At 34.5% G+C, this 22,928-nt stretch overlaps 1 protein-coding gene across 3 annotated transcripts in view; it reads right to left on the bottom strand.

Moving 5' to 3' along the window:
• Positions 1-22,928, bottom strand: part of LOC109540864 (phosphatidylinositol 3-kinase regulatory subunit alpha) — a 46,050-nt gene that overhangs the window by 13,761 nt on the left and 9,361 nt on the right. For 2 of the 3 annotated variants that reach the window (XM_019909357.2, XM_048661007.1), the window contains exons 4-5: positions 19,612-19,659; positions 8,688-8,791 (exon numbers count right to left, since the gene is read on the bottom strand). In XM_019909357.2, the coding sequence (XP_019764916.1) occupies positions 8,688-8,791; positions 19,612-19,659 (152 nt within the window). Of the gene's footprint in view, positions 1-8,687; positions 9,748-19,611; positions 19,660-22,928 lie in introns of those variants that run through there. The other variant, XM_019909356.2, reaches the window with a different exon arrangement.

Raw genomic sequence — 22,928 nt, 5'->3', positions numbered from 1 at the left:
GTAAACCACTTAATAAGTCCCTTGTCAACCTTTTCATGTGCAGATAATTTTAACTTCCTACATCTAACATTTGTTTTGTCATACGCTGATAAAATGTTTTCTCTGTTTTTCCATATTGTTGCAACAGTAGACTTTCCAAGTGCTTATTTCTTACAAATGTCACTCTGCTTTACTCCACTTTTTATTTTGTTAATAATCTCGTACTTTTCATTTAGTGAAAAAGCTTTGCGTTTTTGTTTTTCCATTCTAAAACGATTTACATACATAACCCGGCAAAAAACAAGTCACTGCCTATCTCTCGCTCTCACTAATATAAACAACTCCGCACGATTGGTGTTGCTGAGCGTGGAAGTTCGTTATAAACGGAAAGTGAATATACAACTAACCTAAAAAGTGATCGCTATATCCGGAAGTTCGTTATAACCAGTAAAAACATTCGTTGGTCTTTATGGACGACGTTTCAATTAAAGGAAAAAAGTTCGTTTTAACCGAAAGTTCACTATAAGCGGACTTTACTGTAATTCAAAGTGCAACCCTTTGAGCAATTCTTCCCACACGTACAAATATCCTGGGATAGGTCAACATCGTACAATCCACTCGATTTTCGTAACTCTTTTGCGTTGTGCTTACAAGGGTGGAGCAACTGACGTCAGGAACCCGCCCTACAGCTAAGCAATAATTCTATTCACTCAATTTTGTTTTATTAAGCGAAACTTTTGCTCTTTATTCTCGGAACGTCGCTTTGTAGGGTTTCACATAGCATAACGCAAACTCTATCTGGGTTTACACAAACCAATAGATAACAAATCTTAGGTAAATAATTTTGCTATTGATATAAGAAGAGGAAAAGGTGCATCTTGCATTGTTCTATCACAGCACGGCGTAGCAGAAACAAAAACCACTTATTATTCGCATGTTACGTTTATTGCAAAGGTGCTCCACTCGGCTTTCAGATTGTTTAACTTAAAAACATATATGTATATCTTCTTCCAGTCTTCCAATAAAATGACCGTCAAAAGTGGTCATTATAGCGGATTCTCACCATTCGCATGGTTATTACCTACTCTTCCATTTCAATGTTTCATCAGAAAAGTTCCACGTCTTCTATGTCACTCGCACAAATATTGCGTTATCTTTAACATTTCTTATCCATTAGCAAAATAACTCAACATTAGACCAGACTAAGTGAATTAACTTATAAAAACGGACCTTTATCGTTAACGAGGTCCCTTTGCTTCTCTGCTGTTTTCTTGTGTAACTTTCGTTGAGACCTCAAAATGCGTTATAAGCTCGTCAGTTAATCAACTTAGTTGTAAAGGGCGCAGTGCCAACTGTCAATGTACTCGCCAAGAAGTAAGCAATAACAAGTTGCAATAATAGCTTTTCGCAATTTTTCGCAAAAGCAAAAAATAATTTTCATGCATGCTAAAAGCGACAGTATTGAACGAAAAAAATCTGGTTCGGAAGCAATAGGATTGAATTTCCATGAGACCCTCAGTATAGAAGATTAGTAAACAAGCAACAAGCAGCAACAAGCGCTCAATATTATAACGGCGGACAAATTTTTAGACACTTGGCAAAGAAATGGCTCGCGTGGTTCGTTTTTAAAATAGACTGAGGAATCACTGTTATTTAAATCCTCGCACTTATAAATAAATATTTTATTATTTTACTAACCATTAACTTACTAGCCCGGACTATATTCAATGATTGATCACAACCTAAGCCAAAACCGTCTAAACTTATCCATCAAGGATTTTTCTTGCAAATAAATCAACTTAGCCCAACAGAGGCCAAAATTGCGTAAAGAATCGTACTTTATGATATATAATTTACTATCCAATATCCATCCGACAATGGGAAGTTTATCAACGATAGACCGCAAGGTAGCACTAAAACCGCATTGCTTTGCTACTTAGTAAACGCAATTTATCGTATCCACATTACTAAGCAGATAAACAGAACATATAGTATCCCATCCCAGAAAAGCCGATTCACAAGTAATTGATTCCTGATTGATTTTACCAAATCTTGTGAATTCTCATTCTGTCTCACACCTTAACGTACATCACATTCAAGGATTTGGACATTTCGATGATTTCATTCAATGTAGACTTTGTAAAGTTGGCATAAAATTGACCCTAGCAAAGTAATTCATCATTATCTTGAGGTCGAAACGAGATAAACGTCAGTTCACTTTGCAAAATTTCGTTTGCCTAGATTTTTACTAATTAAAACGAACATTACGCTTGATAAATCATTATCAGTATGCGCCTTTTCAATTGAAGCTTTTATATGTAATACAATACGATACTCTAGTGCTAAGAAATCCCTCCACCAAATGGCATCAAAAGGCGAAATATAATTCTTTTAGATCCACTATCCTAGACCATTAAACTAGTTTTATGGACCTTCTACCAAATGGCATAAATTAACAAGTACCTACTTGGCTAGTTCCTATCATTCATTATAATTCCCCCATTACCCTTAAACCCAGGTGCGCTATACACAGTCCCTATAGGAACCCTTTTCATTACACAAAGAATGTGTTGATTATCTAGATATAAGGAGCGTTAGGGAGAATTCTTTCATAATAGATCTATTATGGTTTTGGCCCTACTTTTTCGAAAGGTTTGACAGTAATTACAAAAAAAAATATTCAACGAGTTGGGCAATAACTAATATTTTCTCAATTAGGTTCTATCATCTACATATTATTTTGTAGGCGATTGTATTAATTTCGCACTGCCCGAAACACTTTGATAAATATAACTTTGCCATAAACACACCTTGTTGGCTTTTAAACGAATATTTATTAATTATACTTCATCAATCATTTTTTTGGCTTATTTGATGAGTTTAACGTACCACACTGATTATCGTCAATCATTAAATGTGATGTACTAACGCAATTTTGGCACCATTCTCACTCGAAACTGAAGGCAGCCATTTTCTTAAAAATGCTATTTTAAAACACTGGTAGCAGTCCTATCTAGGGGTAAATAAGAAATTACAAAATTTAAAAATAGTAGCAGCTTTTGATTTGCTTGTTTACATATTGTATCCGGTTGTGCGCGGTTATCGGTTTTATTAAAAAGTGAAACATACGTTAAGCGTTTACTAAGCTAATTAATCCCTTTGAACCGAACATTTTCAAGCCAAATTGATAGATTTTTTTGCACACAAGCAAATTGGTTATTGATTGATGAAATCCAAATATTTAATTGATAAAAGCGGCTCATTGTTAATTTCCTTACTCCTTTCTCCGCTGCATGAAACGCTTCTTGTTTAAATACTAGTCAATTATAATCAACAGTCCAAACTGGGCGGGTCGAAATATTTACTGTGTCTTCAAGACTCATTCAAACAGGAATTATTTAAAGTAACTATTGGCCCCTATGAGTGCCAGTTAATCCAATTAAGCTGTTTTAACTGAACTACTACTTTGGCAGCCAAAATCTTCTGGCTAGTGCCTAAAATAGCTGATCGAATTTTGGCGCAATTCATTTTAATTTAAAAAATAAAAACTTTGAAAACGGCAAAACAATTGAAAAAATGCATCTTTACTAATAATCATGAAACTAAATACAACTTCATCCAGCTTGAGCGCACAAAAATTCCACGAAGTTTCTCAGCTGCAACAAGGGAAAAATAGACAATTTAAATTAAAGTACGGATAAAAGTTCTTCCGTATTTTTCTGTTGTTCTTCATTGTTCAAAAAACTTTTTATCATTGTAACAGTTTTTTAATCTCGTAGTGTTTACTTTGATATGATCCAAACAATTTGTTCGATTTTCAAACAAGAAACTACAAGTGACACCGTAAAGACATATAGGACTACAAGAGATCCATATAGCGCTTATAAATTCGTTTTTTACGGACCATCCGAGAAATCAGACATACTGATTAGCGACAATTGTTGCAAATTTATATAAGTAAATAGGCTGAATAAGGCGTTTAAATTCACCAGAATATAATTATTCAATCTAATACAGCAAAATTAAATAAGCTGTTCTCCTTGACAGTCAAATCTAAATGATAATGAGATTAAAACAGCCTGACAATCGAAGCGTTTTTAGATATTATGCATGCCATCTACAAAAGATAGTCCGTTCTTAAGGTATGCTTATCTTTCTCGAGATTTTTAAGTGCACTCGTTCGAGTTTTGAGATAAATTTAAATTGTCGCACAAAAGATAAATATGAAAATATACGCATTTGGAAAAAAGCGCTCTGAACAGGGTGCAGCTTAAGTGTATATGCATGCTAACATTATTGGCAACTGCACATTTAAAACGCTTTGTTAATATATTTACATAATTTAAGATAATTTTTGTTTCAATTAGTGCAGTCAGTTGCGGTTTTTCAGCTAACTTTACTTTAAACCAATCAGAACTAGTGTTCAATGCCATCCAGAATAATCTATTGATGCTGGAACAGCGAAATCCCTACAAAGTCCTAGTGGGTATTTTATTGATTCGGGCCCGGATTTCGCTGCGTGTAGCTTTATTTTTTTTTGTAGAAATTTACAAGTTCTTTTCTGAGCCAAGGGAATTTAGTTCCCTGCAGGTAAATCTCAAAGTAAACGAATAGAACATCATTCGGCTAGGGAACATCTTATTGTGCTTATTTCAGTTTCTTTACATTCAGGCAGACAACAAAACCTTTAATATTTTCTACTGTGGTGCACATTTTTAGTCGCGATTTATTAAATTAGAATTTTTTTCATTTACTCTCGAGGTACGCTAATTCAAACAAAAAAGAACTGGGACAGACGTGCAGGTCTTTCGAAAAAGGACGAAATGCCGGGCATCATAACCGTTCTCTTTGGGGTTTTCACTGTCTAGCAAGCATGCAATTTAACTTTTAATGGAGTTCATCTCCCCTGCCTCATTAGTCATGTCACATGCCTTTGTCAGAGCACAGTAACTACATGGCGTTAACTAATTCACACTCAGAGCTTTACAGACTCAGACATGGGTGAAAATGAGCCAATATTCCGGCTGTGCTATAATATTAATATACAAAAAACAACAAAAAAAAACGATTGTCCCGCTGATAAAATTCCAATTTTAATAAAGTTTATTCGATTATTACAACTGTGTATTGTTCCTGCCCGCTATTAAAATGCAATTGATTAGACAAGAATTGATTAGCTTTGTTTTTCCTAAATTAAAGGTGACGTTCTCACTCAAATAACTCACCCGATTTCTTCCAACTAATAATAAAAATTATAATTGGTCTGTTACTTTACGAGTTATGCTAATGCCGATCAAATCTATTCAGCATATGAAATACATTATTAAGCATAATCAAAACGAATTAAAAAGTTGCCTGCTCAGAGCAGAAAAAATCCATTAAAGTCATTACACTGATTAAATTCTTTAATTTCAGCATTTCAGCCATATTTCGTCTTAATACACTATTGTAAAACCTTGATAAAAGAGTTTCATGATAGGTTAAGTAATTCAGCACGAAAACAGTTCTCAATATTAACAAATTATGAATGCATAGTTTGAACTTTAATAATAATTGCATTTTTGAATCCACAGCGAATTAGAGAAAAATAACCGACGAAAGTGGCTGTGTAAACTGTTACTTATCTGCTTGATGAATGCCAAAAAAATACTCATGTTGTGTAAAATTAAACATTGGTCAGGTCAGTGTAAGCTTTATTGAAAGCAGTGCCAATTGGCTTATTATTTTGATCTTTAAACCGTTCACTTTATCAGTGAAATACGTTTATTTAAATATAGAGTATTTATAACGCAATGAAAATATTTAAACATTTACATTTACTCAACTTCCAGTTTGATCGATGTTTAGTGAAAAGTCTGCCAATTTGGCATTATTGCCTGAATTTACGAAATTAATTAATAGAAAAAGTTATTAATAAAAACTATGTATACCATCATAATAGGTATAGAAGAGGTGAGTTATGAGAGAGATTGAGTATGAGCGCAAATTTTTGAAGATTTTGGAGACAATTTCATGAAGAAAGTGCCACGAATCTTCCAAAATTGCCTGTGTGTTCAGGAAATACGAAAGTGTAGCGTTTTTGAAAATAATACATTAAACATAATCATTTCCGTTGCTTGTGCGGAAACGATCAAACAAATTTAAGAACCATCAGTTAAAAATAGCTTATTTATAGACGTGGCTTATGAGAAGAAGGCTACTATAAAATCGTGTAGCACTTAATACTAATCACATGATTAACTTTTATTAAACAATAAAAGTCATTTCATTAACTTATGGCCGGTAACATAATATTTAAAATGAAATTCAACAGCTACGTACATAAAAATTACTGCTAAACTGTCATTTAGTCCGATGCAATCAGTTGCTGTATAGACAAAATAAGATACATGCTTCCGTTACATGAAAATATTTTATGCATTGCATAAAGCTAGGCATTTTAGGGAATTGACGACTCTAGTGGCACTTAAATACGTGAGTTTCTGCAAGGAGTAAATTAGTTTTGTAATGGCATGCAACAATGATTATGGTGTACGGAAATAACCGTTCAACCCAGTTCAGTGTGATGGTTTGATAAAAATAAAAACAGCACAACGTTTAGAGATCGATGAGTTCCCTGCAAGTCGCTAAAAACAAAGAACGAAATTAATTTCTGAGTTTAGGGCTCAAACACCACTTCAAACGACCCAGTCCTTTGAAACAGACGTTCGGCTTCAAAAGGAGCGTATTTTTCTGAAATGCATGTAAGGCATAGAAAAGAGGGATTGGAATGAAACCTAAAGCCTCGGGACTGTTGAGAAATAACGTGTAAATTCTTGTTCCTTGATGTAGGTCTATTCACCATACAAAACATTTCTGAAAATCATTTCAAAAGCTTACCGGGATTTCTGCTTTTCGGACCCATACATCAAAAAAAACTCCAATTTTGTACTAATGGTTATTACTAAACATTGACGATTTTATCAAAAGATATGGGCCTTGGTGGACGTTTTTGGAAATTGTGACTAATAATCGCGGGATTACTACGATTTCGCTTTCATAGAAATAGAAATTGCATTGAATTGTTACGGATAATTTTGGAACATGAAGCAATATTTCTCTATAAAAAATAACATCAATGCATATACTGTGTGTTGAATTACGCAATGGCATTTCATTTATTTGAAATCTGCGTCAATACTGTTAGAACATAACAACCTGTCACTAGTTGAGTTGAATCATTTATTCCATTGTTTTACAGGCATGTGGTTTAATCACAACGTTTCGGCTGAAATTATCTATCTTCATGAAATGTTGAAGTCATTTTCTTATTTGTTAATACTGCGTTATAGGTATTACATTTTTCCTTTTCCCATAAACTCGTAACACTTTTTCCCTTACGTGAGTGTGCAAACCACTATTCCAGATATTTTTACGCTAATCGAATTAATTCCATACTTCATTCATTTACTCGATGAAACTGGTGAGTTTTGCTGGTTTTTAGACCGTCGTGGAGTAGAATTTCCGGTTGTTTGCTCTAAAGCCAAGCAACCTCTGAAGATGCAAATCGCTCGTGCTTGCGAAACGTTAGGACAAGACTCTAATTCACGACGGCCAAAAACCGAAAAAACTCACCAGTTTCATCGAAAAAATTGCACGGTCACTAAATTAGGTCTTTTGTAGTCGATTAGCGTAAAAACAGCACGAATAGTGGTTTGCAAACTCACGTAAAGGAAGAAGTGATATCGACGTTTATTGATATGAAAAGGAGATGTAATAACAAAAAGACGCTTTAGGATTCAAATCAATATTCACCTTATGTCGGTTGAAGAACTCATACTATCAACGAAAACGTTATGATTAAACCAAATCTCTGTAAAACAATGGAATAAATGATTCAACTCAACTGGTGACATATTCTAACGGTATTGACGAAGATTTCAAATAAACGAAATGCCATTACGTAATTTTTATCACACAGTACATGCATGGGAGCGGCGAGGGTGTTATTTTTTAGGCAAAGGTTTGCTTTATATTCAAAAGTTGGCTGGATTGGGATTTCTATTGCATCCTAGAATTAATTCGATTATTCTGAAAGAATTGAGCTAGAACTAGAATGATTGTCGGGTGCGACGATATTTGACACATTTTTATGGAATTGACAAAATGTAACATAAAAAAACGAAATGGAATACAAGGATGATCAAATGTGCGATTTTAGTTATTTCTGGATTAATTCCTTAATCAAGAAAATTGTGCTAGAATGGCCGACGGTAGAGCAAATTGAGCCAAATTTCAGCGGGGACAGTTTTTTGCATTTTTAAAACGAAATGGAATACGTACGTCATTTGGATGATTATTCATCAGTAATTGAAGCCAGGGAAACGAATGGCGCGTGCAGCTTTAACCTTTAGCTAATATTGGCTTCAGATTTATAAGTGCTTCATCAAGGCAGAGGAAACATTTTCGAAATTCAACATTGATCGCTTGTTAAGCAACTGGATTTGATGCCTCGAGCTGGATTTTATGCCGCTTCATACAGAACACGAATATATCTATTTCGGGCGACAAAAAACTAAAGCATTAAAGTTGGAACAATTTCAAGATAAATACCGGTAACTTTAAATTTGGAATGCACTAATAGAAATGGTGCAATTTGGAATAAATGGTAATACAGAGGGAATGATATATGTATATATTCAAAAATTATATCAAATATATGAACTTACCTTATCGTAGTCTAAAGTTGCTGGAGGTAATTCGCTGGAATCTTTTCGGCAGAGATAGTGGACGAAAAATCGGGCACAGTAATTGTGGTAGCAAGCATGGCAATCTATGGAACAAGAAGTAGCACATGTACAGCAGCATTTGTTGTCACAAGAACAGAGTTTGTGGTGGAATGAGAGTAAACGAGCGCAACTGTTTGAACTTGGAGATGAGGTGAGGCAAGCCTCCAAATTTAGGCCGTAAAAGAAGTCAGGATATGGAGCATTGAGACATTGAGAATCATCAGGGAGTTCGACGTCCGGCTCGTCCAAATGACCATTGACGATGCCTTCACCGTCAATCCCACTGTCCAGGGAAGAAGCCAGTTCTGATGTCCTTAACGCAGGAGTTATGGAAACCGGCCGGTTAATTTCTCGCAACATGTAATTTTCTGCATCAATATTAACCAGAGGCAGAAGCGGCGATTTTTTTGAGTCCGCTAAAACTGTCATGCGGCGATACATGTTGTTCCTCTCGGGATCAGAATCCGGCTGCGGTTGACCCTCCGTGTTGTTCACGCTCATGTTGTCATCGTCATCTGGTTTAGTTTCTGTGCACAGTCAAGTCACCTCTATGAGCCGCAACGCGCTTGTTATCACCTGGCAGCGGAACTCGGAACTGATTGCTCTGTAGTCATCGTGAGTTCTCACCACATCGCATACGAACAACTAACATCCAAGCATGCGCCAGCCGGCTTTATGTCGGCTTTTGAACAATGTTGCCGTATCTGCCGCATGATTCTTACCGGCCCGCTTACTACTGGGACACAGCAAAGGTTAACCTGATTTAGCATGCGATTTCCATTTTAACGAAGTTCGACTGGACTCGATACGAGACCATACTTCTACCACCCCATCTTGCACGAAAATGTCACCATCACCAAAAAACCTATCTCGCCAATCAGCAGCAACTGTATTGGGCCTCAATTCCTCAAAAACTAAGCCAATGGATCAGAATGGAAAATTTGCTCAGTCGCCTAATCACAGTGCAAGATGAATCAAATGGTGGTTGATTGAGCTCCTTCCAATCCATGTCGCTATATACGTAAAACCTTAACCATTCGTTCACGATGTGCCCTATGCAACAGCATCAATGGAACATCAGTTCTTCACAGATTATACTACTGCTGAAGACAAAAACCACGAACACACATCGAGACACGTACAACACGATTAAACGTTAATATTAAGTTGATTCAAAAATGTTCCTCGCCCAGAAGTAGAAGGGTGCTTTTGTGTGGAAGGTGCGATAAGAGCGGCGATACCAGCGCTGCGAAGAAGCATTCAGATTCGCTTTTGACCCGCTTAAGTTGATGCTACGTGGCGAATCACGCTTAGTAACCGATCAACGATAAGGGGTCGCTAATTCGATGCTCTTATCGCTTATCGCAGCTTGAATATAAATACACCGTTAGAGATCATTTGAATAATACAAAAAATATATTAAAACGATCCAGCAGCATCAAAATGTATAATTTAACTCTCATATTGGCTGGACCTACGACCTGCCTCACTCTGTATATTTACCGCATCAATACCCACAGTCAACGATTCCACGCCATGTAATTATCACGTCATATTGTTCTGAGATTCGTACATGTGACTCCTGGTCCTAGTTTCGACCTAAGTTTTCAAGCTTAACTGGAGCGGTTAATGGAAAACTCATTATACACGAACAGTTTGCAGACATTATTTAGGTACTATATAGCGTATAGAAATAAATATTTGTAAAACATTACGATTTCGATGATTAATTCTCGTACGTTTCGTTTTGGGCCCACCATCATCAATATGTTTGACATTTGTTTAAAAATTCTAGTAATGTCACATCAGGTGTCATCACGTGTGCGCGATATGCAATTTTGTTTTTTTGTAAATTTTGTAAACGCGGTTTGCATATACTCACCTTATAGAAATGCGTTATGCAACAACTGTTCTTAGTGCTGTTTTTTGCGCAAATGCTGTTTTTGACCACTTCTCACTTGTTGAAATTCACTACTTTTCCATAAGGCAACAAAGAACCAAGGAAGTTCAAAAATCACTACTTTAGAACATGTCAAATTTCTATTGGCGAATTCCCATTTTGGAGGAAAAAGCGGCCTAAAATTATTTAAAATAAAAAAAAACAGTTAAAGACAACCAAAATTTATCCGAGCTCCAACAAAACGCTTTTACCAAAAAATGTAAATTTAGCAAATGCCCGAAACTTTTCCGAACTGCGTTACTGTGACAACGGTTTGACAGACAGCAGGAACATCTTTCCCAAAAGTAGCAAATTTCAATCAGTTAAAACCGGTCGAAAACCGCCTTTTTGCAAAAAAAGACACAAAGAAACGTTGTTTTTTTGAAAGCTCATTTCTATAAGGTGAGCATATGCAAACCGCGCACGTAAGGTCCTGATGTTCATAATAATTACCCATTTTTGCCAAATGTTGGCCGCTTCTTTGCAATATTATTTTTAACATCTCATTATTAAAAACTGTGGTACCTAATTTAAAATTAATTGTTTTTGATCTCGTACTTGATGTTAATTAAGTGCTATTAGGTCCTACTCTAAAATATGAAAGAAATGATTTTAAATCAAATTCGTATTTACAGTTTTTGATAACAGAAAGAAACGGCTAAAAGAAAAAAATAAGGGCGAAAAACAAAACACGGAATTCCAAATCTGATAGTATAATCGTGTAGAAAATAGTGTTCTAATAAGGTGACAAATTACTTGAAAATATCTCTCCCAATAAGGATCGGGAAAAAGTGAAATGGGGCAACTTTGCCCAAAATTCACGTTTTTCATATGTACCTAATTTGACTAGTAAAACGTCTAGGTGATTATCACGTTTGATGCTGAGTTTGAGACTGATATATTGGCTGGAAACGCTTAATTGAAATAGTTCTGAGAAGTTTAGGCAATAAATTCGTACATTTAAACTACCCGTTCAAATGTTTCTTTCTTACAACATTAATTAATCAAAACCCACTATTGGTATTTACTTAATTCCAGAGAAACGAAGGGTAAAGAAACTTCAGTAAAGGAACTTTTCAATCCAGCCCTAACGCCCCCTTAAGAAACAAATAAGAAAGTTTTCGGAAGCGGCTCTAATCAAACAATATTAAGTTTGCACGATAGAGAACGGCACAAATTGGGACACATACGATAAAGGTGTTTGATATAATTTTAAGGGAATGAGTTCAGCTCTCGCTCTATCGCCGACGGGATTGTTAAGTTGAAGAGACAAGTTAAGGACGAGTAAAACGAATAAAGCTCGGGGGCTAAAAACCACAGAGCTTGCAGTCAGCTGGCAACTACGGGGGACGAATTCACATAGAGCCGTATCCACACCCTTCCAACATTTAGTTCGCCCTTTGTTTCTGGCAAAGCAGCTAAAATGGAGTAGAACCTATTTCAACAATGTGAAAATTATAAAGCTGCGTTGCCAATTGGCCTTTAGTTGCACATTCCAGAACGAGGAAGTTAATAACATTTCTGCTAAAACAATATTCCTCTTTAATCTAGCAGTAGATAATCGCATGAATGAGCAATAAAAGGAGATATTTCTGAGTGATAAAATGTCGACTAAATCAGTTCAACAGGAACAAACTAGTTCTAAAAATACAGTCTGCCATCTTTACGCAAAATCAATTTCTGCTGCACCAGTATAAAACATTAATACATTTGCGAGGCGGAAAATTATAGGTTAATAAAAAGGCACTATCGATATAAGTTAACGAGTTAAAAATATTGCAACTTGGAAAATTTACGGGTTATTTTGACTAGTCAGTTGCTGCAAAAGCTATGCAACATTAAATCAATTGTTTGCAGCTGAACTGCGAGAATATTAACTGGTGTTTTGTAAAAAAGCACGATCGTTCTGAACAGTAATATGCCAACAAAATAAACTTTTATCGGCAATTGAAATCCGAAGGGTTATTTTGAAAAACTATTTTCGGAAAACCTATTAACTGCGTTGACTTTGAAAATAATTGTCAGTAGCTATTTCGGCATTTCCGTCTTAACATAAAACGTTTTTTTAACAACGAGCTTGATGCGGTTAGTCTAAACACACTATTAAAACCTAAAGAAATAATCAGTTTGAACGCATTTCGGGTAAGGGAGTTTTCGACATTACATCACACACAGCCACTCTGGAAAGACAGTCTCTCGTGATTTTACGAATGATTGGCAACAGATAAATGACTTTTCATCTGTAGCCAGTCAAAATTGCTCAAACAAGCAATTAACTTTTCATATGTAGTTGTTTACTCGAATAATGAACTCTTTTATGCGGTGTTAAATAATATAAATCCAATCAACCCATCTCATATCCGAGCAGGGTCATTAAATAATACAGTGGCAATTCAATAGAGTCCTATAATTTGACGCAATATAAAATGTTTATGCTTAAAGTTAGATCATTTAACGTCCTATTAAATAGACGCAAAAAAGTAATGTAATTATATCTTTGGTGCACGCGATTGCAGCTAAAAATATTTCTCTCCACTAACCGTTTCGAATTCAGTCGGTCAAACACGTGGAAGGAATCCATACAACTTCCGCATGGAATGAATACATGCAATGGAGATTGGAAATCCTTTCAGCTCGGGTACATGGAAAACGAACTGAGGCGAGCTTTCCAGTAGATTTTGGTAGTTAACAGCTAGTATTCAAATTGATTTAATTAATAAATCACTAGTATAGAAACTGTATGTGCGTTTGGTTCAATTTCACACGCAATCGTCCAACTTCCAGTAGATCCTGTATAGCGTTGAACTATCAGTATGAATGCATTTATCGGACATCAGTCGTTGTAATTGGGAAAATATGTATAGAAGGAAAATTTTGAAAAATATCTTGAAACAAAATTAAGCGAAGCAACAAAAGAAACTAAATGAACAGTAAAATGTAAACTAATTTAAAATTTTCCTTCTCACTATTTCTTCATTTGCTTCATTTTCCAACTATAATATTACATCTGCATATTTTGTTATTAGCTTAAATCCTAGCCACTTTAATTCCTAATCAGCTTGATTGAATTTCAATACAAAAAACGCGCATTACTTGAATGGACTATTACTTTTAATGGTATTAATCCGCTACTAAAACTGATTGACGTTTCGAAATTAATATTATAAAATATAAATACATTTATACTTTGGCAATAAAAAACTGTATATTGAATACAATTTAAATTAAGTTCTGGAATATTATAGCTTATTGAACAATGGTATAATGGTGTAGTTATCAGTTACACTGAGTGACTATTGTTTTACTTTATTACACGGACCAATTTTTTTAATAATTCCAGATAACAATTGTTTCTTACATCGGATGTTTATTGGAGAAATATGATGTTGAAATCACAAAGATTTATGTACATGATTTTATTAATTTGAAACTAACAACAGTGTTAGTTTTTCTGTAAGTAGTTTTATGAAAAGAACACTTTGGGTGTTGGCTGAAATATAAATCGATAGTCAGGGCATCGACTAAAATGTGTCAGAATTAAGTGAAAACGAAATAAAAATCTTGACACATAATCAATCTTGTATAACCATTAACTTGTTAGCATCATAATTGAGTGGTAACGCGTTCTAATGTACAATTTTCCGGAGCTTGAGAATAACGTCAATATACTAAATGTTAAAAATTTTATTCTATTTCACACTCGGTTGAATCTATGTGCAAGCTAAATGGGCATAACATTATATTGAAGGATTAATCATTAAATCCCATTATCATGTAATTGCTGAATTGCTTTCATGATTGTACTTACATATTGTATTTATTTATCTAATTTTCAAATTACTCAGTTCAGACTCTAATCAGAAAAGCTAATAGTCAAACTTGAGGCAATCCAATAGCGAAATTGAAAAATCAAATATGCTTTCAAGTCAATTAGGACAAGTTAATGAATGAATAACTTATTTGAAAAGAAAACTAAGCTAAACTTCACAAAGATGTTTGATATATTACGGACACAGATTTAATCGCTGAACATTAGAATGTGGACCGTCTTCTACCAAGGCGTTAAATTAATACAATAAATCGTCCTTCTTTTCTTCCCATTCGAAATAAAGCTCGCCATGTCCTAAAAATGTAATTTAACTGGATGTTTTAGGCCCTCCTCCAACAACGTCGGCAATTGTGCTCATTGCGAAAAAGATTTATTCGAAAAACTCTGGCAATGTTAACCCTTTCAGCAAATATATCTAAGTTATGCCACTACTGGTACTAATAAAGTACTCAAAAGGACCAATCAGCTACTGAAAATATAAGCAATGCGTTTTTTGTTTAGTCTTATTAATTATGTCCATACATCGTGTAAAGATAGTGTAAACTGGACCGATTTGTTTGTTTACTATATTTATGTTTGTGATGCACAGCATGTTTGTGTTTGATCTCGGGTAGCGTGTGAGAATAAGATACTTCCGGTTTGCTGCTTTATCAGCTACACCTGCCTGTAGAAGTAGTTTCTAAATAATGTTCTGAAGATGATTATCAACAGAAAACAACGTATTCTGTTTAAAGAGCGTTGAGTTTAATTTAATGTTACATTGCCGATTTAAAACTTGCAGGTTCAAATTACGTGGAATTATAAACGAGAATGTTCCCTGTTGATACTGAGATCCATTGAAAAAGAACCGTAAATATTAGAATCAAAAACTGCATACCTCGCATTTAGAAAAAGTAGAGTTAGTCAGATAGGACACAATGTTTATAATTATCAAGAATGAATTAATGCAATTCTCAACAGTATAATAGTTGACCGGGGCAACGCCAATAAATTTGCAACTTGTGCACATTTTCTAACATAATCGTATGTTAAAATGTATTTTTATTACCGAAACATAAACTTCGGAATGCACTTTGATACAAAATCGTATAGTCGATTTTTCGGTCGGCAACCAATTATTTTTCACACATTTGGCGATTTTATTCAACGAGTCATAAAGCTAATTTTTCAGGAATCCGAATTCAAAATCAAAAACTTTTATGATTGAATTTGAATCAGACCCAAATAAAAGGCTTTACTTTTTTACACGTTTAAAATGTTTAGATCCACTCATACTTTGAGCATTGCCTGTAAATGTTAAAAAATTACAGACATGACTTTTAAATAAAGTGTGTTTAAAAACTTATTTAATTAGCGAAATAAACGATTCGAATCTGTAAATGCAATGTTTGTGCTAGATACTGGCGCATTTTCAATTTTTGCTGCTACTTTATAGATATTATTAACGCACTAAACGAATATTGAAAAACATAAATTTCAACCTTACAAATATGATTGAGTTGGAACTCTAGTGGCGGGAGACACCCAAAGACGATTGATTTTCTGTCGTCAGCTAGTAGAAACATGTAGTCGAAAAACATTTTACACCCAATATTTTGGAGTGACGAAGCACATTTTTCAAATAAGGGCATGTTTAACTAATTACTACCCCGAATCTTTGACTTGCTGTGTTTTCAAGTAGTTTCCAATTACTTGATATTTGTAATTTACACATTTTAATTGCTACTGAAATGGAATTTTTTACACTTTAGTGTCACAAAAAGCTTCATTTTTAGAAAATCACAGATGTGTAGAAATGCTGCTAAAGGGTATTTTCTGGGTCGTTTTTCATTGCCAAAAAAATAAAAATACAGGGTGTTCCGTAAGCTCATGATCAAAAGGGTACTGCGATATTCTTTGGATCAAAAGAAGACGATCTGAGCTAACTTTTATTTAACAAAAATGTCTGGCTCCGCTGCTATTGATGGTCAAAGTTCTTCAAAAAAAAATATCTTTTTGGTGAATTTTTTGTGTGGCGTGGTACGAAAACTATCAGAACTTTTTATTTGTTGGATGAAATCAACTATTTTTTTTTTATGATGCACTAATAATTTGTTCCCAATTTTGTGCTCTTTGTAAAATCTTGTAGCATAGTTTTTGCACAACAAAAAAATATCTGTTTTCTTGCTACTTAACAATGTTAGACATTAACTGCAAATATGCGCCGCGTAAACGCATACGCTTTCACGCAAGTTTACAAATTACAAAATTGTGAATAAATGATTATTGCATCAACCAATGAGTTGATTTCATCCTCCAACTAAAAAGTTCTGGTAGTTTTTGTACCACGATACTCAAGAATTCACCACTTGTCCAAAACGGCTAAACTCGATTATTTCATCAAAATATGAGCCTTACATAAGAACAAATTCTCAGCGAGTTTCACCAAAATAAATCGTACCATTCTCCCGATATTTAAAAAAATATAAATTTTTTGAAGAACTTTGACCATCAATAGCAGAGGAGCCAGACATTTTTTGTTAATAAAAGTTAGGTCCGATCGTCTTCTTTTGATCCGAATAATATCGCAGTACCCTTTTGATCATGAGCTTACGGGACACCCTGTATATAACTTGCCCGCGGGCAAAACATGAGCTACAAATATCTGACTCCTCTGCTATTGATGGTCAAAGTTCTTTAAAAAATATGTTTTTTGAAATATCGGGCGAACGATCCGATAGATTTTAATAAAAGCCTCTGTGAGTTTGTTATTATGTAAGACTCATATTGTTAGTGCGAAATTCGTTTTATCCGAAAATGTGATAAAATATAAAATAATCGATGTTTTCGAAAAAAAAAAATTAATAAATAAAAAAAAAAAAAGATGCCCCAAGCACCGTAAATTTGCATCGTTCGGAAGGTCGAAAGCAGTCAAAAAACTCGCATGTAAATTTTTACTTTTTTGCCCAAAATTTCCTAAGGTGCCTTCAAACCTTATACATAATTAATCGGAAGCTGCTTAGGTCGAGAGCAGCTAAAAAACTCCAACTTTGTCCAACATTTGGTAAGGTGGAGGTCGAGCCGAATTCCGAATTAAAAACGACAATTTTCGCCCGCGATGTATCGGTACTACTAATAAATTATTTAACAATAGAATAGTACCTACACACACGTAAAAATGGGTAAATTAGCAAAAGTTCCAGGCATTTGGGAATTTTTTGTGTAGCTCTGAAGCCGAGGTAAAAATAAGCCCAGGGCAAAAAACCGAGTGTGTTAATAGATCAGGCGAAAGCATGAGAGCAAGAAAGCCAAAATCACTGTTCAAGTGATCATATATTATGAAGTCGAATGAAAATATATGTATGTATTACAAAGTGATGCATGCATTTTAAATGAACGGCGTATTACTAAAAATAAATGTGTATCCATTAAATTTTTTCCAATGCCCGAAGGCGACTTGGAATGAAAGTTAGCAGTGAGCGAAAAAGTGGAAACTAGTTTGTAGTCAGTGTGAATAAATTTAATTTAACTTATCAATTTTATTTCCTGAGTTTTTCGGGGTATTTGGGAAGAGTTTGTTAATTTGCTGCCAAACTTAGCAATTTTGTTGTTCTGTACATTTCCTGATTGGATTAGCATAAAAGGAAGTGAGGCATCTGCAGCTCCATTTAGCTCCAGTTGACGACCATTGATCGTTACTAATTTAAAGGTGCACAGGATCTTCAGATACTGATGCGCTATATATTTATCGATGTTATTTTAAACATCAAACGAAACGTTCCAAACTTGAGCCTCCCGCCATTTATCATTCAAAATTATGATATAACTGTTATTAAACTTTGCCTACCAAAAATAATAAAGCGAAAAAATAAAAAATAGGTTTTCGAATTATGTAGTGAATTGGCGATGGCATCTGATATAAAAATCAACACGATGTTGCCCACTGCATATAAAACTAGTCGAAATTAAATTCATGGAAGATGTTGCCAAACAAAATTGAACATTGCCAACACCAATCGAAACTGATTTTAATCGTCAACTTGGGTCACCTTGGAGTCGACCGTGAGATTGTCCAACGAGTTCTGAAAAAAAGCGGCAACAGTGACTTGAACGGCTATCAAGGCCGTCACCATGCCTCTCAAAGCATATAATTAAGAATTAAACCAAGGAGCATCTCCAAAACTTTTCACAATTCATGATTTTTATAGCACAGGGTGTTCCTTGCCTTGCAGTGATTGACTGACAGTCAACACGTAAATTGGATTATCTGCAAGCGAAAGAACTTGGAAGGATGAACCTTCACCCCAGCACATTAGGATTATTACTTTTTTATAGCAAACATATCATTTCTTTTCCACACGTCACTTATAACATGTGAGAAATCAAGGCTAATCGAATCAATCCACGTCAAAGAGAAATTACTTGCTCGAGAATCGCCTTTGTTTGTTGGAAAATGTTCCCGTATCTTATCACCTAGCCCTACCCTAGCTGCAAACAACTAAAGCTAACAAGGTGGCTGTTTGAGAAATCACATCATCAAGAACTCAAGAACCCCCAGAAAGAACACACAATCACAAGTCTTTACTGCTCCATAGTGTCTCTAGAACAACAGCGACAGCCGAAATTTAGCCATATAGTAGTAGCCTTTTAGCACATAATACCTATATTTCATATTTAGTCATATCCCATTCATAAATGCTGAACATGTGCCCAGTTAAATTTCTCAAAAAAAAAATCGATGTTATCAAAAACATCATCATTATAAAATATTGAGAGGATTCACGGCCAGATTGAAAATCTCAGTTTTTTGGCACCAAACATCAAAAACCGGTGGGTGAAAGATATTTTTAATTTTCGTATGTCTGGCACGAGGATGACAGTTTCCAAAACTATATTGCCATTTTATTGCAATTTTCATCTCATCAAAAATAAAACGGTTGTTTAGTGTGGCTTCGCTAAACCTATCAAACACTTCGGTCACAGACAACCATTAATCTTCTACGGCTTTCAAAAGCGCTGAAGTTATTTCTGGGACTCCAAACAGTCGAACTCGCTTTTTTGGGGGAACCACCACAACTCCTTAATTGCGTTTTTCTCTATGTATTTTGCCAACTTACCTTTACATTTGACTCCGATCAGTCCTTGTCCCCAAATGTAGTCATTGCCTGAAAAGAACAAATTATCTGCTATAAAAACAGTCAATGAGTGTCGAAAATATAACAAAATTAACTAATTAACAGTTGAAACATGTTGAATTTTGGCCGTTTCCTGCAAAACTGCACTCCTGCAATATAAAACAACATACTACAAATGCAAAAAAAATGTTTGGACGGAGAAGACGTTGTGTCTGAAGTACCCTTTATGATATATATTGTAAAAACGACAGCACGTACATCTTTTTGGTCTAAATATTCCCTTTTACTTTACCACTATGTATCTAAACCGCCCTTAAACATGTAGTTCATCCCTGCTCGGTTTCTACCGGTGAACTTTGCTTATGATAGGCTGTTATATAAGAAATCGATAATATCATTAGTCATGCAAAATTTTTAGCTCAGCTTCAATTACTGTCAAACCTTAGACGTGGATCAAAGAAAATTGCACCCCAACATTATCAAGGGTCATGAAGGATAGACAAGGGGATCAACAAGCCGAGCTCGAAGCACTAAAGCTTCCATCTTCCATCCATTCGGTGTCGCGATAAGATCAAAGTTAAAACGGGCTCTAGCTTAATAGGAAATTAAATAACTCAGGGTATCTAAATCGTCAAATTAAAGTTCAGTGTCTTATTTCTAAGTTACACAAAAGATTTAATCTATTTAGAAATGTACATTTCAAGAACTTAAAAAATCACATTTTTGGCCAAGTCAAATAAATGCTTGGGAGAATGACACTAAACAAGTATACTTAGCAGAACCGTTTCACAATACTTGAGCTTCTAAAGCAGGTGTTTAATTTATGAGGCTGATATATATTAAAAATGTATGTTATACAGACAGGTCAAACAAAACCACTCGTGAAAGCTATAAATGGTTCAAATTTAAATTTGTAATTAAATTTATATTTCTCGACAATGTACCATGCTTTAAGTTAATTACCAAATAATAACTCAAAAACTTCCGTTCAAAAGCACGGCAAAGCCAGAATTGATTTTAGTTATTGAAATAAACACGAAAAAACAAACCCTCGAATGTTCGAAAAATCACGTTCAACTTATGATCGACTATCAAAGAGCCTACAGAATTAGCTGCTTCACGTGCTAAAATTCCAACTATGTAATTTTCTTTAGAGCATCATGCAGATACTCGGATTAAATTGAGCACGGAATATGCAAATGGTTAAGCGTCAAACATCTTAACAATAGAAAACCAATTCGAATCCAAAAGCCCTTGCGAGCTGAAAAGTCTCTTAAACTTCATTAAACTTTGATTCAATGAAGCTTGGACATGGCCATATTTGCTCCATGTATTCGAGAAGCTTTTATAGGGTATTTGCCTTGAGAAGGACCTTTGCCTTTTTTATCTTGTAGCACTACCGTAAAGTAAATGTTTAATTTCAAGCAAATTGATCGGATTTCCTCAGAGTAGCCCCTTTCGACCTAAACCAACATAATCGAGGAAAAATGCCAAGATTAAAAAGTCCAGAGTAGGTGTTGCATAACTAAGGAAAAAATATCTTTAATAAAAATGATTTCCATTGTCTTTAAATTTAGGACTTCCATTGTCTGAGATGTGTTTATCACAACGTTTCGACTGCCAGTTTTAAACACAGTTGTTTATCATCTTTCACTGAAATTTCAATAAATTTTAATTCAGTATTCACTTGAAAAACAGTTTGAGATACCACCACCGAAAGTCCATATGAAAGCATCATATTTATAGAATACGTATCTATATTTGCTCGGCTAACTATTTTTGCTGTTCCCTAACAAAAACCGCCAAGTTATGTTGAAACATTAATTTAGCATGATGTTAAACTCGTTCAATTATGGCAATTTTTCGCAGTTAACATAATTGCTTGAAAACTTTTTATATGCATATGGCTTCTACAATGAAAAAAAAGAAGCACGCAGCAGCTAATTAACATGCTAAATATCCATTTTTTACTGTATTTATTGTATCACTCTAAACTCCAGTAAAAATATAAGCAATATAGGGCGATGTCAAGGCAAATTATATTTTGTTATTAATGAATTGAGAATTGAACTTCTCGACATCGACATTTCTTTACTTAAAATGTTATAAGCACAGAAAATACGACTTCAATTGCCACTTTGAACACAACAATTCAAATTTAAACTGAACAAAGTGAATTCAATAACATACACGAAAGAAATGGGGAAAACTTCAGTAAAGCAAAAAAAGCCTATTAAGTTTAATTCTGACTAACAATTCGTATTGAGTTTGTGCGCCTTAGGCAGAATAACCTACAATCGAGTTTCCTTGATTAGTTTATTAAGTGCATATCGGAATAAATGAATTAATTCAAATTTTACTACAACACCAGTGCTATTTAAATGTATGGTATAATTCACTTGCCCCCGTGTTAAAGAATGAATTATAATATAATCAATAAAAAATATGTTATTGTACTGTAATTAGTTATTGCATACTAGCAATCCTACAACATAAGGACTATATGACAGCAATAAACGACACCCATTCACAATACATTGGTATAAATTGCGTTTTAGTAAAACAAGATTGTTTAGCAATTACTCACATTTCCTTCGTCGCAATTACAAGTAAATATATTTTGAAAAATCTATCCTTGCCATTTCTTAAAAGCCAATTTCCAAATAGATTCAGTGCTGCCCTTCTACAACATCGAAAGATTTTAAAAACTTATTTCACTTTTTTTTCCACAAACCGTATGAAGACGTCAGCAAAACGAATTCCCAGATTTTATTCAACTCCTTGAAATACCCGAGCAGACTAATGAACCTTTCGCTAACTAATCAAAAAGTTAATATTCCTTGATTTGATTGGTGATTAACGGCAATAACGTGTAGTAAATTAAAAAAATTAATGATAATTATTGGTAATGGTAATGTTTGGACACACGAGGCAACGATGAGTATCGCAATTAAAGCATTTCCATTCCATTTCCACAGTGCAATCAATTTTCAATTGTTCTTGTCTAATTTATAGCACCTAGTAGTCTCAATCCAAATAAATTCCTAATGATGACTTTAACAATATCTTTTTCTCTCTCAATTTGCGAACGTTTTTAATGGCTAATATATTTATAAATGCATTTCGTACATTCACTTCAGTTTGTGGAATGATGCAAACTCCACATTTGTTACCACAGTTTTACGACTCGAGATATCACCGGGAAATGCATAACGAGTTCGATTTTTATGTCTTAGTTTTCGCTGAAAATTTGGTTTGGCTACGAATATCGAGAATTTGCAGCGAACGAAAATATGCAT

This window comes from Dendroctonus ponderosae, unplaced genomic scaffold (assembly GCF_020466585.1).
Source record: "Dendroctonus ponderosae isolate FM_Combo_2020 unplaced genomic scaffold, Dpon_F_20191213v2 Dpon_F_20191213_1, whole genome shotgun sequence".
Taxonomy (NCBI): domain Eukaryota; kingdom Metazoa; phylum Arthropoda; class Insecta; order Coleoptera; family Curculionidae; genus Dendroctonus; species Dendroctonus ponderosae.
This window is presented reverse-complemented; position numbering and strand designations above follow the sequence as displayed.